Here is a 14,215-nt window from a genome sequence, read left to right on the forward strand (position 1 = left end):
CGACATCCAAGAGGATGGGCCGGATGGATGGGGCCCGGATGGAAGGATCGACATCCAAGAGGATGGCCCGGATGGATGGGGCCCGGATGACATCCAAGAGGATGGCCCGGATGGATGGGGCCCGGATGACATCCAAGAGGATGGCCCGGATGGATGGGGCCCGGATGGATGGACCATCATCTCACCCCCTCACTCATCCATCCCCCCCCCCCCCCCCCCCCCCGTTGTGAAGTGTGAAATAACAGCCGCGCAACGCGCACCGAAGTCGAGCGACCTTCACAGTCTGGGTCAAAGGGAACGCAATCAGGCAGCGGCCGGGCGAGGCGTCTCGCAGTCTCGAAATGTGTGGAGGCGAGCCAAGAGACGTGTCCTAGAAGCAACAAGCCCAGAGTCAAGGGCTCAGGAGACGAGGGAGTCGGGTGCAACGCTCAATGTTACCGTGTCAGGGGGTCACCGTGCACCCCCAAATGCCCCGTGCCTTATCGATTAACGGCATAAGTCCTCGATGTTGGCTAGTCGCCCTCGAAGGCCACCACGTTATGACACGCACTTTCGGGCAGGGGCGGTCAGATTGAGTATTTCTGCTATCTGTAGAGGTACCCAGGTAGACGAACTCAGGTAGACGTACTCTGATGACGCAAGCGCGGGAAGCCGTTAATGGCGCTGTAGAGCAAATGCGTGATTTAGTCGATGACGTCATCAATTGGTTCGGGCGCGTGCGGGCGGGTTTGACGGCAAGTTCCAGCTGAGCGGTATCCCCAGACGGAGTAAAGTAGCACACCGAAATGTATAGTCTCGCGTCCATTGGGCAGCAGCATTCGAGCGGGCTCGAGATTGGTGTACGGAATACGAACCCGGCCGACGAGTGAAATGTATTATCTAGGGCGCACCGCGTACGAGGGAAACCGAAAGTTGAGCTCGGCCCGTTGAACCAGTGCGGCTTCGCCGAGTCGAGAGGGCGAGCACGCCGAGTCGAGAGGGCGAGCACGCCGAGTCGAGAGGGCGAGCATGCTTGGCAGCGATAAACTGCACGACCTGAAGTAGCGTCTCGTTTGTTTAGCTGTCGGGTCAAAGGATCGAATACATATCACGCCCTGAAGTAGCGTCTCGTTTGTTAGCTTTCGGGTCAAAGGATCGAATACATATCACGCCCTGAAGTAGCGTCTCGTTTGTTAGCTTTCGGGTCAAAGGATTGAATACATATCACGCCCTGAAGTAGCGTCTCGTTTGTTTAGCTTTCGGGCCGTGTTTTGTCCGGAGTTTTACACATAGTTAGTCATAGAATACATATGGTATACGATCATCTATCATAAGCATAAGCCCGAGTGTCGTGAAAGGCTATGAAGGTCCCGCGCGACGTCCTTAGAAACTCATCCGTGCTGCGGCGAGTCCTCGAATGGTGCCAAGCGAGCCTCCATTGAGGCGATTCCGGGCAGCGGAGTTCGCCGGCCTCGTTGAGTAGCCACATGTAGGTGGGATTTCGACGAGCCGCGATCAGAATCGCCGGCCTCGCAGAGTGGTGCCCGCGAAGGGCGCAGTGCGCGATTTGCACGTAGGAGGGGATTCCACCGAGCAGCGATTGGTCGGGTTGTGCCCGCGATGGGGCAGCGCGCGCTTCGCGCGTAGGAGGTGATTCCGACATGCAGCGATTGGAATCGCCGGCCTCGCAGAGTGGTGCCCGTGTTGGGCGCAGCGTGGCTTCGCGTAGGAGGAGGTGATTCCGAGCAGCGATCGGAGTCGTAGGCCTCACGGAGTAGTGCACGCGACGGGTGCAGCGTGCGGCGTCGCGTGGGAGGAGGTGATTCCAAGCAGCGATCGGAGTCGTAGGCCTCACGGAGTAGTGCACGTGACGGGTGCAGCGTGCGGCGTCGCGTGGGAGGAGGTGATTCTGAGCAGCGATCGGAATCGTAGGCCTCACAGAGTAGTGCACGCGACGGGTGCAGCACGCGCGATTCGCTCGTGGAGGTGCTTCCGAGCGCGGCATGACAGTCAAGGGAGTCGTGAACACTCGCGTGGTCATCTCATCTCGGGCCGAGGCACGCAAATCAGTTGGTCGGGCCGTCGGCTCCAAGCGGGTCCGTCGTTCCGACGGGGTTTCGGCCGCAGGACGTTGCCCATAGCATCGTTCTCCAGGCGTCTTGCCGGAGTCCGTCATGCCTGCTCCGGCGTTCGGGCCTCAGGAGAGCAGTTCGCGTTTTGACGACGCGGTCCCGCAAAAGGCTTGCGAGGTCCCCATCGCATCCGGTCCTTTCGAGGCAGACCGGCGGCGAGAGTAGTCGGAGCTCCGTAGCTGGAGCTAGCTCGACGGGTCCTCCGCCGGTCATTCTTCTCCGAGGTGGGCCTCGCAGGAGTGCGGAGAATGTCGGGAACGCTTGTCTGTGATCTGCGTTCATCCGGCCATCGCGAGACTCGTGTCCCGCCATTTCCGAAGATCATAATTGAAATTAAGTGTTGTGAAAATCAACCAAATCCACAACTCGTCCCATAGATAGGTTTAATTTCAATTAGATCGTGACATCATCCTGTAAAATACACCATGCAACATATATGTCAGGATCAAGGCATCATATGAGAAAGATTGGATATATCAGTCAATGCAAGCAAGCCTAGAATATAAGTGGGTACGTACCATTCAATTCTACATGTCATTGTATAAAGTCGCAGGAGTGGCCTCGAGTCGCGGACGTCCCGAGGTTTTATAGACACCGCCCAGTGGTTTAAGTGAGCGTCACACCTGGGTTCAACTTTGATACATCGCACCTGGGTTCAACTTTGATACATTTTCACCACACTGTTTGTGTGTTATTGTTATTAAATAGTGTTAGTGTGTTATTATTATTAAATAGAGTTTGTGTGTTATTGTCATTACATAGTGTTCGTGTGTTATTGTTATTAAATAGTGTTAGTGTGTTATTGTTATTAAATACATGTTGGTGTGTTATTATTATTAAATAGTGTAAGTGTGTTATTGTTATTACATAGTGTAAGTGTGTTATTGTTATTAAATGGTGTTCGTGTATTATTGTTATTAAATGGTGTTGGTGTGTTATTGTTATTAAATAGTGTTAGTGTGTTATTGTTATTAAATAGTGTTGGTGTGTTATTGTTATTAAATAGTGTTTGTGTGTTATTGTTATTAAATGGTGTTTGTGTGTTATTGTTATTAAATAGTTTTGGTGTGTTATTGTTAATAAATGGTGTTAGTGTGTTATTGTTATTAAATGGTGTTAGTGTGTTATTGTTATTAAATAGTTTTGGTGTGTTATTGTTAATAAATGGTGTTAGTGTGTTATTGTTATTACATAGTATTAGTGTGTTATTGTTATTAAATAGTGTTCGTGTGTTATTTTTATTAAATAGTGTTGGTGTGTTATTGTTATTAAATAGTGTAAGTGTGTTATTGTTATTAAATGGTGTTTGTGTGTTATTGTTATTAAATGGTGTTTGTGTGTTATTGTTATTAAATAGTGTCAGTGTGTTATTGTTATTAAATAGTGTTAGTATGTTATTGTTATTAAATAGTGTTCGTGTGTTATTGTTATTAAATAGTGTTCGTGCGTTATTGTTATTAAATGGTGTTAGTGTGTTATTGTTATTAAATAGTGTTCGTGTGTTATTGTTATTCAATAGTGTTCGTGTGTTATTGTTATTAAATGGTGTTCGTGTGTTATTGTTATTAAATAGTGTTAGTGCGTTATTGTTATTAAATAGTGTTAGTGTGTTATTGTTATTAAATAGTGTTAGTGTGTTATTGTTATTAAATAGTGTTCGTGTGTTATTGTTATTACATAGTGTTAGTGTGTTATTGTTATTAAATAGTGTTCGTGTGTTATTGTTATTAAATAGTGTTCGTGTGTTATTCTTATTAGATAGTGTTAGTGTGTTATTGTTATTAAATGGTGTGTGTCAGTTGTTCACTTGTTCGATTACCGTAGAAGGATTAATTGCTGGTTGTTCCTTTTCTCAGTCGGGATAGAGGGGTGCTGCTGCAGTTTACCTGGAGGAGTGGTGAACAACTTTATCGTACACAGAGTGGAGTCCATTGCAGTGATATAAATATATAATTAATAGATTTTCCAGTGACAAAGACAGGACATTGACTTGACGAACACGAATAAAAGGATTGATCCCACAATGCTACCTTGGTTCCCATAATGAAATCCCAGAACTTACGACTGCATGGAGTCCAAGTTTCACCAGCAGAGGGCGCTACAAGCAAGCGTCCAAACGAGCTTTTCCTTCTTTTAAGTGGCACAATTATTCATTCCCACGTTCGATGTGTGGGGTTTGCCAGGGGGAAAGCTTGGCCCAAGCCTTTCACGAACCGGCTGACTAGGCCTGACGTTCGACTAAGGTTAGGGGATCGTAGGTGAGGGTGGGGGTTATGGGCTGGTGAGAGGAGCAGTGCGGGCGGGGCGATTATTCATGTTGGTGCATATAAGGTTGGGGTTCGGGGGGGAAGCCATGTGTATGTACAAACATGAAATATTAACTTTTCATTTGTTGTATTTTTTTTCTCCAAAACTATTTTACGAATGTAACTGTTTAATAAGTAGTTAAATTCATTCGTGTACACTCTACATACAGTATGCGGCTGGTGGTTGTATCATGGCTGTCCTACTCATGTAATGCCACATGATGGTTGAAGCAACAATTTGGAATTTGTTCAGGATGTTGGCGATAACTTGCCGACTCAATGAAAGCCACTATGGTGTCTCAGAACGATGATTCTACATGTTAAAGAAAGGGACAATGAATGGAAGGTGAGCACTAACTGAGGTGCAACTGGGGGCATCAGCGATGAGAAGGTACTGGTGTGGATTGGCTCGCTCCGCTCGTCTCACCACGCGTCGTTACTGAGGAGCGGGCTTGTTTTAAATGAGGATAATGACTGTACCTGAGTTGCTGTATTGTCATGATTTACAGCAATCATAATACAAACAATTATTTTGCACAAATATATTTGTAATATTGGTGATATTATTTATTTGTAATCTAAAAATGACCAAATGGTCTAAATCTCTAAATGGTCAAGGGTCCAAGCTGTCTATTCTGTTGGAGGGGGTTTAACTGGTCTGAATGGTGTTAAGGTCTAATGGGTGTAAAGGTCTAAAGGTTCTAGGGATCTCTAGGGTATAAACAGTCCAAATGTTGAAGGGATGTTGAAGGTGAAAGGGGTCTTAAAGGTCTTAAGGATCTTGGAGTCTAATGGGTCTAAAAGTTATTTGGGGTCTTTAAGGGTCTTATGGATCCTCTGGGTCTTTTGGTTATTTTGGGTCTTCAGGGTGATTTGGGTCTTTCGGATCTTTTGGATATTCAGGGTCTTTTGGGTCCTTGGGGTCTTCAGGTTTTTTTGGGGGTCTTCAGGGTCGTTTAGGGTATTTTTGGTCTTCGGGGTCTTTTTGGTCCTCAGGGTCTTTTGGTTCTTCAGGGTTTTCGGTCACCAAATTATTGGTATCTTCCTTTGAGATGCTTTGCCAAGCCGTTACTGCAGCCATTTTCAGTTGTTGTTTGTTTTGTTGGGTTTTTGACTTCAGTCCTTTCGTCATCAAATGAAATCCATGCTCCATTGGATTTAAATCAGGAGATTGACTTGGCCTGTCTGAAACCTTCCACTTTTTCCCCCTGAAGTCCTTGGTTGCGTTGGCAGTGTGTTTTGGGTCATTGTCTTGCTGCATGGTCTAACTGAATATCTACATTCCAATGCAAGTAACTTACACATTATTTACATTTTAGTGATGACGATTGCGCGGTTCCTCTTAAACTACCAGGACCACAAAATCGCAAAAAGCTCATTTGTTTATCGACATTTAATTACGTTTAACACAAAAAAGTGAACACATTGAGTTTCCAGATTTTAATTTTAAAAAGTTTTTTTTTACACAAAAAAAGAAAAAGCATTACAGATAGCCAGCATTAAGAGGGGCTGGGGAGGGGGGGGCAAAAAAAAAATCAACAGCACATACAAAAAGGCATTTTAAAATACACATATCTACATATTATGTTAGATTATAAATTAAGAAGTGGTATTCCGCCATTTAGGGCAGCTCATAATATATGGTACACAGGGTGCTGAGAACCAAGGGCCTTGTACACAAAAGGAAGCCCAAAGTGGTACAAGTGGGGAGGGTGGGGTCCGCATTGGTGATGAAGAAGAAGAAGAAGGAGGAGTTATTATATCTATATATTGCATGAAGTAATTAAAAAAATAATTGCATACAGTCTCCTTCATTGAAGTACAAATCATATTGGCAACTTTCATTCAAACACCAACTTGTTATATTCTATTAGTTTTCCGTACGTGATAATTGTACACTCATGCAATGTTTGACTACCAAGAGGCGACGCGTGTCTGCTCGTTTGCAAAACGTCTTTTACTCATAAACTGTCGACGATATGCGAGTGATTTGGACGGGACAGTCACGACTTTACTTATGCAAGACTAAAATGGCCACGTCAAGTTTTTTATTTCATTTTGTTATAAATGCATTCCATGACATCCTGCACAGAGGGAAAGAGTAAATAAATTACAAGTTGACATAGCTTAGAAGTTGTTAAGGCTGCAACGTTTGCACGAATACCCTCACTAAGGTTCCTCTTCGTGTGGGAGGCTTGGTGTTTGTTGGCTATATGTAGATGCAGTGAAACCTGCACGAAGCAATTCCACAATGTTGCCTTATTTGGTCAAATTTTCTGTGCATCGAACATTTTCAAAAAGGAAATAATTTGATCATGCGACGACCTGACCTGCCTGAAATGACTCGGAGAGAGTCGTAACTATGCATTTCTTGTCCACACGACACTAGCGCTGCCCTGGTGTCCTTGTCTTAAATAACCAAGGCAGATGACCAACTCTTCATTACCATGTACTAGCAACGGTACCCGCCCTACGGGTGGGGCTTCAATTGGGAGGCCCAAATGAAAAGGCAAAATATCAGAAATGTAAGGTTTTTTTTAATTTTAAACGATTTATATAAACATCCGTTAAATCATATCATATGCAAATCATCAAATCTAAACAGTATTTGTAGAATTTCAATAAAAGCCACATCACTGTTCATATCGGTAAATATTATGCCATCGTGTTTGGAAAATTGGAAAAAAATTGGAAAAACAATATAGCCTATTTTACTCCAGGGGGTCCCAGGATTACCCACCCAAAATTTCGTTGCGATCGGTTCCGCCGTTTTTGCGGTACCTGGGAACGGACGGACAGACAGACAGACATTTGGTCAATTATAGTAAGATGCAAACATGTGGAATAAAAATAATAATAAATAAATTAAATAAAAAATATTAAAAACATAAAACATGGTGGAGCTTTTGACACTTCCCCTCTCCCTCACCAGTTGCTCCATAGTCCACATGGACCACCGCCCATTCCTTCCCCATTATCAAACTTCTTTCCATTCTCTTCCTCACGCACTACTACCACTCACCTATCTCCCTGCAGTCTCTTCCTTTTCCTGAACTTTTATTGCCAATTTATCCAACGTCCTCTGTTCCAACCCCGTGCATACGTAATAATTAGCTGTGAAGAGGCGTTAGCCATCTCGTACTATGACTGGAGTGGATGTGCTGTGAAAACTGAATGTACCACGGTCATGTCCGTCTGCAAAAAAGATTCATCTTTACACTTCACTCAGTCAATTGTGTATTCTGAGCCTTAAAAACAAAATATCCAATCACGGGGAAAGAAAACGCGTGTTTCGTGTTCTCGCATTAGTCTTCGAAATAGTTCATAAGATGATAGAAGAAAATCTTTAAACCTTGGGGATAAAAATAATGAAGGATTTGCTCTTCTTTGTTTTTCTTCAATAATTGTTACTCCTTCTATCTCTCACCCTCCCAGCAGTTGGTCCACTAGCCGAAATACAGGATGAAAGATAATAATCATGAAAAATATATTAAACATGCCAAGCTAAGCTTGACGAGGCATACAAGTTAACAAGGAGTAATAAAAAAAAGAAAGTAAGTCACCCCACTGCCTTGAAGTATTAGGCCATGGCTACCAAGTGGCTCGCTCTGAGGACAACCAAAGTAAGTTATGCTTTTAATATTCCACTATACTATTAGGGTTGAAACAGTCGATGAAGAAAAGGCCTAGCTCTCCCAAAGTGATGTTAAGTATCTCCGGGTATATTTGATATGTAATCCACTACGATCCGGTAAGAGATCTTGAGTACGACCTAGTTGACAGTAGTGGTGGTAATGCTTCTTTCAAGACCAGTAAGAAACACATTACACATTGATGCAAAGTGTTCTCAAAGGACGTGTAGCCGTTTCTATTGTCATCGGTTTTAGTTTCTCATGTCCTCCTAAGGGTTTTGCACGCAGCTCCTGCTGAAACATGAAGCTGCAATCTGCCGCATGGAGTGCCCTTCACTATCTGAGACTTTGAATTGTATACGCTGGTCATGTGATATTTTGTTCCCAGGAGCTGCCATAGAATTTCACCACACTACAATTATATCGCCACCTATACTTTTATGGTCCCTTAAAAAAATGGTCTCATCCTCCAATTGATGAACAGTATCGATTGGCCCTAAATGGCTGCATGACACGGGTGGCCCCTTGTTCAATTTTGTTTGCTAGAAATGTTTACCACAAAGTGCAGGTTTTATTGTATTACAATTTCAACGTGATCGATGACACTTGACTACCAATAAGTTCAATTATTTATCGAAGGCCTGGTTAACCACAATGCACTCATACAAGTTAGGGCACATGAGATGGCTTGGACCCATGCTATTTGTTCACGAATATTAAATCCAAAATTGGTTTATGCACCTGGCACGTCCAGGGTGTTCCAGGGTTATTGATCGAAAAGAAAGACGGCAAAAAGGTGATGGCTATTTTGGCAAACCAATATCCGTTAAACAAAGTGTGATTACATCTCCTTTTTGCCAATTCCAAACACTGCTTGAATGTACCGTGCGAGCTTAACATCAAATCCAGAGTAGAGGAAAGCCGAGAAACATAGTCCATCATGGAATGAAAGAAGGTTTAGTTTCTCGTTGTGTATTTCTAACAAAACAATAGGCATGTTTGCTCTCTTCAAACACTTTTCTTATTTCCCCAGCGTCGTGCCAGATCTGCCTTTTGCACCGAATACGAACAGACTTCACAAAAGTTTTGGCTTTCTGCAAATAACTGTTTGGGTGGATTAAACTCATGGCATGTTGAAGAGCGGGCGCCATAGACAAAGTATTAAAAACAGAGGCTGATCAATATGCATGCAGTCGAAAGGCAAGACCCAAAATACCAAAAATTTATAAATAAATAGCCTCTTTCCTCTATTTCTGTACCAATTGTCCGAGATAGTTATGGACTTCTCAACTACATTTGGTGGCAAATTTGGTGAAACAAGTGCTCTTCAAATGGGGGGTCTGGGGGGGGGGGGGAAAGAAAAATCAATGCACAAACTTGTAAATGGCTGTAAACATGTACAGAAGTGGAGGAAGTCCTGAAAAAAATAAAAAATATTCACAAAAGGAAGGGAATTGGAAGAAGGGAGCGGGAGGAAAGTCTGGGGGAAGGATTCTGCAAAGGGGATGGGTGGAGAAAAGGGGGAATAAAGCTTGGATGAGAGTAATGGAGGGGAATAAAATGTTGGGACATAAGGGAGCGGGGAATGAAAGATTGCACCAATTTATGGATGTAATTTGTGAATGGCTCAAAACAAGAGGAGAAAATGTGTGCCAGAAAGCCATTTCTTCCAAAACAAAACTGCCGAGTTAAGCTGCGAACGATTTGTCCATCATGCAAACCTACAGTATGCCATGCATAGAATTCTTCAAAACATCCATGTTATGGTTGAACTTGTTGAAAAAAAAAAAAAATGTCATGGATCAACCGATCTATTTCTTACAAGCCATCGGTTTGTGTGCAGAAAGGCAGGGCTGGTAAACAGCAGTTCCTTTCTTCGAGCAACAACATCAACTGACAGATGGAAGGCATTGGTTAAAACACTTACCGAGAACGACCTTCGTGATAATTACGTTTTGTTTTAGCGCCATATTGGAGGTTTCAAGTACAGTACACCTATTTTCTAAAAGGTCAAATGAGGGTTATGCAATATGTGACTAGGCTTACAGGCGCCATTTTAGTATCCCAAAAATACCCCCGTTAATACACCCAAAACCCACCTCCTTCAAATTCTCTGTTTTCTTTCCTGAAATCCCTTGTAATGTCCATCTTGTTTATCCCGTGTACCCCGCCGCATCCCTCGCCCTTCCACAGATCTCCCGATGTCCCTGTTCTCTACTGTTGTTGTGTTTCCCTCTCTCCCCCCTCTTGTCTTCTGCTCCCTTTATTATATGTTATATGTGTGAGCTCTTATACGAGCCTCAAATTGGTATACAAAAAAAAAAGCGTCACATGTTTTCCAACCACCCCACTTTCTGCCGTTAGCATAATGCTCGATCATGCAAAATCATCAATTTCTGCAACAAGGATCTTTGTTCCTAACATGGCTAATAAGTAATCCGGTTGCATGAAACCACACAGACTAGAAGCAGCAAAGGCTGGTTTTGTATCTTCGTGCATTCAGTTTTATGGAGTTCACCATGTACAGAAACAAACTGCAGGTCGGCTAGTCCGATTTCCTCGTGGGTCGGTCCAATTGTCCGGGATCAGGCCTGCGGCTCCACCAACGGTTACTGCACCAAGCTCGTGAGTCGTTTAGCGGTGACAGACTTTACCTGGGGAGATCCAGGGGGAACGGGGGCAAAGAGAAGGGGAGTAATAGGTGAAACAAGTATAATAAAAATCCTTAAAGATACTGTACTCTGTTTTATGGATGTCTTCATCCATATACTTATGCGTACAATATGCACTAGACAGCGACATCAAACTGCACATGAACCTTGGAACAACCAAGTAGCGTGCAATTGTGCAAGGGAGACAACTAACAACGGGAAAATGGTGGTTCTCTTTGAACAAACAGCATCGGGTTTATTCTGTCAATGAAGCACAGGGAAAAGCGATAACCATGGAAGATGCAAATACCAAACGCAACCCTTGTGGATCCGGTACGTCTACTTGTGAGCAATTGAAAAATCCATACCAGAGGAACTACATGTGCTTGTCATTCATTATCCGTGGCCATCACGAAAGACATGTGAAGTGATGCTAGTAAAGCTCTGAAATTTGCTATTTATATCCTTCCACTTAGAGGTGCCAGTCCTTCCATTACGGAGGGTATTTATTGTAACCCAAGCGTGTAGAGCTTGGATCTAACCCTCTTTCGTGCCCATCGCGTTTTTCTTGGCATTAAAGTGAATAAAAAGAAGCCATCATGTAATCCTCAATGTAATTCACCGAATGGAAAACACCATGTGATGAAGATTGGACAGAAGCTTCAAGCTGGACATGTGATGAACCCCCAAGGCACCGTACAGTTCAGGAAACATTTGATAAGCGCAAACTGTGAACCAATCTGCAAGCTCTCCGCATGACTTGCCACCTTATATTGGGTGCCCAAGCTCAAGCAGCGGAACCAAAATCGAACAAAACAAAACGCATCTCTAGGGGGCACACAAGAAAACAGGGCCACCGAGGCATATGACGGCTCAATAGATTGCAAAAGAAGTAACGACAGTTTATGGGAAAAAAATTAACGTTTAATCTTACGAACCAAGATAATGGACGAGGGAAACATTGACAAATTCACACTTGCTTTCAGGAAAAATAAATTAATAATAGACCGATGGACAAATAACTAAAAAAACGAAGGAAAAATAAATAGCTGAATGAATAAATGAATGAATAAATAAACCAACTGCTGTTCTGATGATTTTGCCAAAGTGTACACTGTACACACATGGTTGACGTGTAAAAGTCTGCATTGGCCAGCTTGTTGGATTGTTCATTTTCAGCAGTGAATACACCTTCTTATAAATATTTTCAAGTGTTTGTATTGTCCTGTCCCCAGCGATTGAGACCGCTGGGTGACGGATAACCGAGACAGTATTTACTCTCGAGGCGAGCAGCCGAAAATGGCGGTTATTTTGTCGCGTGCGGAATGAAGGAAGGCGAAATGTTTACCTGATGAAACACACGGGTTTATTCCGAAACTACAAACAAGTAAACATGACAAGGAAAATTCAACCAATATGATTTCATGAAAATAACCCAAAGCATAAAAATGAAAGGTGAGGTAAACTAAAATTCTAACTGAGATACTTCCACACGCAGACTCAAAAACGGACAAGGGGAAAGATAAAATATAATAAAATCCCTTTTTACAGTGCTGGCACTTAGCTCTAGCCTCACGAGTTCCTCCAGATTTCGATGTCCCTCCGGTGGGAACCTGGCACAGGATGGCAGCCGCACCGCACCCGAAGTCGCCTCCGGCGTGAGGCAAGCAGACAGGACGGCCTCCTTTTTCTCCTTGGTTCCTCCAAGCTCCCGATTGCCACCTCTTATCCACAGCACCACAATCGCTTGGAGCCCGGCTCAACCAGAACGCCACACAAGAGACAACAAAACCGGCCAGCTTCTTCTCAAGCGCACACTATGAACGTCCCTCGCCAGCATTCTCCCAGCTCTGCTAACTTTTCCCAGCTCTCAAAGCTTCTCCTTGACGTCATACCGACCAATGGCAAAGCTCTTTACAAATCACTCCATGGCTCTCTTTGCCAATCATGAACTTTGGGGCGTGGCCTCACGGCCTTCTATTCCATGCCATTCGTACCACTCTAGGGGCGTGGCCTTTTTCCTTATTGGGTCCATTTTGCGGGGCTTAGTGTCCGGGAACCTGCCTGGCTTGCAGTGAACGGTTGTTGTGGTTTAATGGAGTTTTCATGGCCAGCCTTGTAAATGCAACACGTTAGGGGAAATCACAGAGGGAATATCACGTACTGGGGAAAACTAACCTTAATCCCTGCTATTAAGGCTGCTATGAAGTGTGTATTGGGATGTGGGGCCAGGCTGCGCTGCCACCGGCCTGCAGGCAACAGGTAGCCACCATGAGGCCAATAACTCCATAGCTTTTCAAATGTTCAGCACGTCTCAGAAATACCACCGGAAAAAGCTCACCCAGCCGGGCATCTCTAGATATCACCACCCAGATGGGCAGCTCTGGGTATCCCCCCTCCCGGTCAGCACCCGATAGCCCTTGCTACTACTATATAACAACATGATTGGTAAAATATTGTTGTGGATCTCGGACGTCGGCTCTCCCCTTATCAAGGGGGGGGGGGGCGGGGTTAATCCCCTTGTCCTTTTATCTGACCAACGCGAGTCCTGGAAGTTATACGCTCCTTCCGGTCGGTATTAGGCAGGGTTATTGGTCAACTTAGTCCTAATACCTAATTACTAACACCGACCGCGAAGCAGGGAAATAACTCCCGCCCGAACCATGGCGTTAGTGGACACGCCGAGCGAAGCGAGCCGCGATTCGGGCCGTTAACAAGGACAAAACCCGATTATGGCGGTTCCGATCGTGCCACGTTTACCCAATGGAGAAAAGAATGATGCGATCGGATGGAGAGGAAACCAAGAAAATAGGAAGAACAAAGCGATTTATTACCAATGTACAAGAAAGAAGAGGAAACGAAAGAAATGTACAGGATAGAAAGAGGAAGAAGAAGCACACAGGGCAGCCTTAAACAGTCTTATTCTTAATACCCCAGGACAAACGGGCCCGTCTCACATACACACTCACACGGGGATTGTAGATGGTTGATGGTCACCAGCGCGTCCAGGCTCCAGCCCGGCTCCCGTCCAGCGGACGAAACCCGGCAGGCAGCTCTGCGTGTAGTGGAACGCGAACGGACAATTATATAACGGGGGGAAGGCTGGTGTCCTAGCGGCGTATGTAATAAGTGCACACTCGTGCCAAACGCCCCCTCTCTCCAATGTCCTGCTTTAGCCCAAGGTTCCAACAAGAGTCCTTTCACAAGCGTGCTTCCAACAAGCTCTGGACAGTCCTCTTCACGCAGTCGCAGTCGCAGTCTTAGTCCTGTAAAAGGGCTTTTTGCTCGCTTTTATAAGTGAACAAGCGATCGCTCCGCCAGCCCAAAAGCCATGCCTATCAGGCGATGTTACCTCAGCCCTGGTTGGCTGGTCAGGTCTTACCGGCTCCGCCCTTGACGGCTGGGTGACGTGGCCACACCTTCTTCCTGGCGCTCCGCCCCCTTTATTGGGCCTCACCTCGTGGCTTATGGCGGCGTTTGGGCGAGCTCAAGCTCAAGGGCAGCGAAGGCTGCTG

General features: G+C 44.7%; 1 protein-coding gene and 1 long non-coding RNA gene across 3 annotated transcripts in view; both read right to left on the reverse strand.

The window, feature by feature from the left end:
- Nucleotides 1-2,480: 2,480 nt before the first annotated feature.
- Nucleotides 2,481-3,997, reverse strand: LOC144889801 (uncharacterized). The gene is made up of 2 exons (XR_013622077.1): nucleotides 3,931-3,997; nucleotides 2,481-2,522 (listed from the first exon to the last, which is right to left on the reverse strand). It is a non-coding gene; the product is annotated as an uncharacterized LOC144889801 (long non-coding RNA).
- Nucleotides 3,998-9,846: 5,849 nt separating this feature from the next.
- The window catches only part of LOC137438257 (regulator of G-protein signaling 7), a 392,979-nt gene continuing 388,610 nt past the window's right edge, over nucleotides 9,847-14,215 (reverse strand). The window contains exon 16 of one of the 2 annotated variants that reach the window (XM_068133364.2): nucleotides 9,847-10,703. In XM_068133364.2, the coding sequence (XP_067989465.1) occupies nucleotides 10,659-10,703 (45 nt within the window). In that variant the 3' untranslated portion in view covers nucleotides 9,847-10,658. The remainder of the gene's footprint in view (nucleotides 10,704-14,215) is intronic. The other variant, XM_068133373.2, reaches the window with a different exon arrangement.

The sequence above is a fragment of the Myxine glutinosa genome, chromosome 1, assembly GCF_964187855.1.
Source record: "Myxine glutinosa chromosome 1, kmMyxGlut1.1, whole genome shotgun sequence".
NCBI classification, from domain to species: domain Eukaryota; kingdom Metazoa; phylum Chordata; class Myxini; order Myxiniformes; family Myxinidae; genus Myxine; species Myxine glutinosa.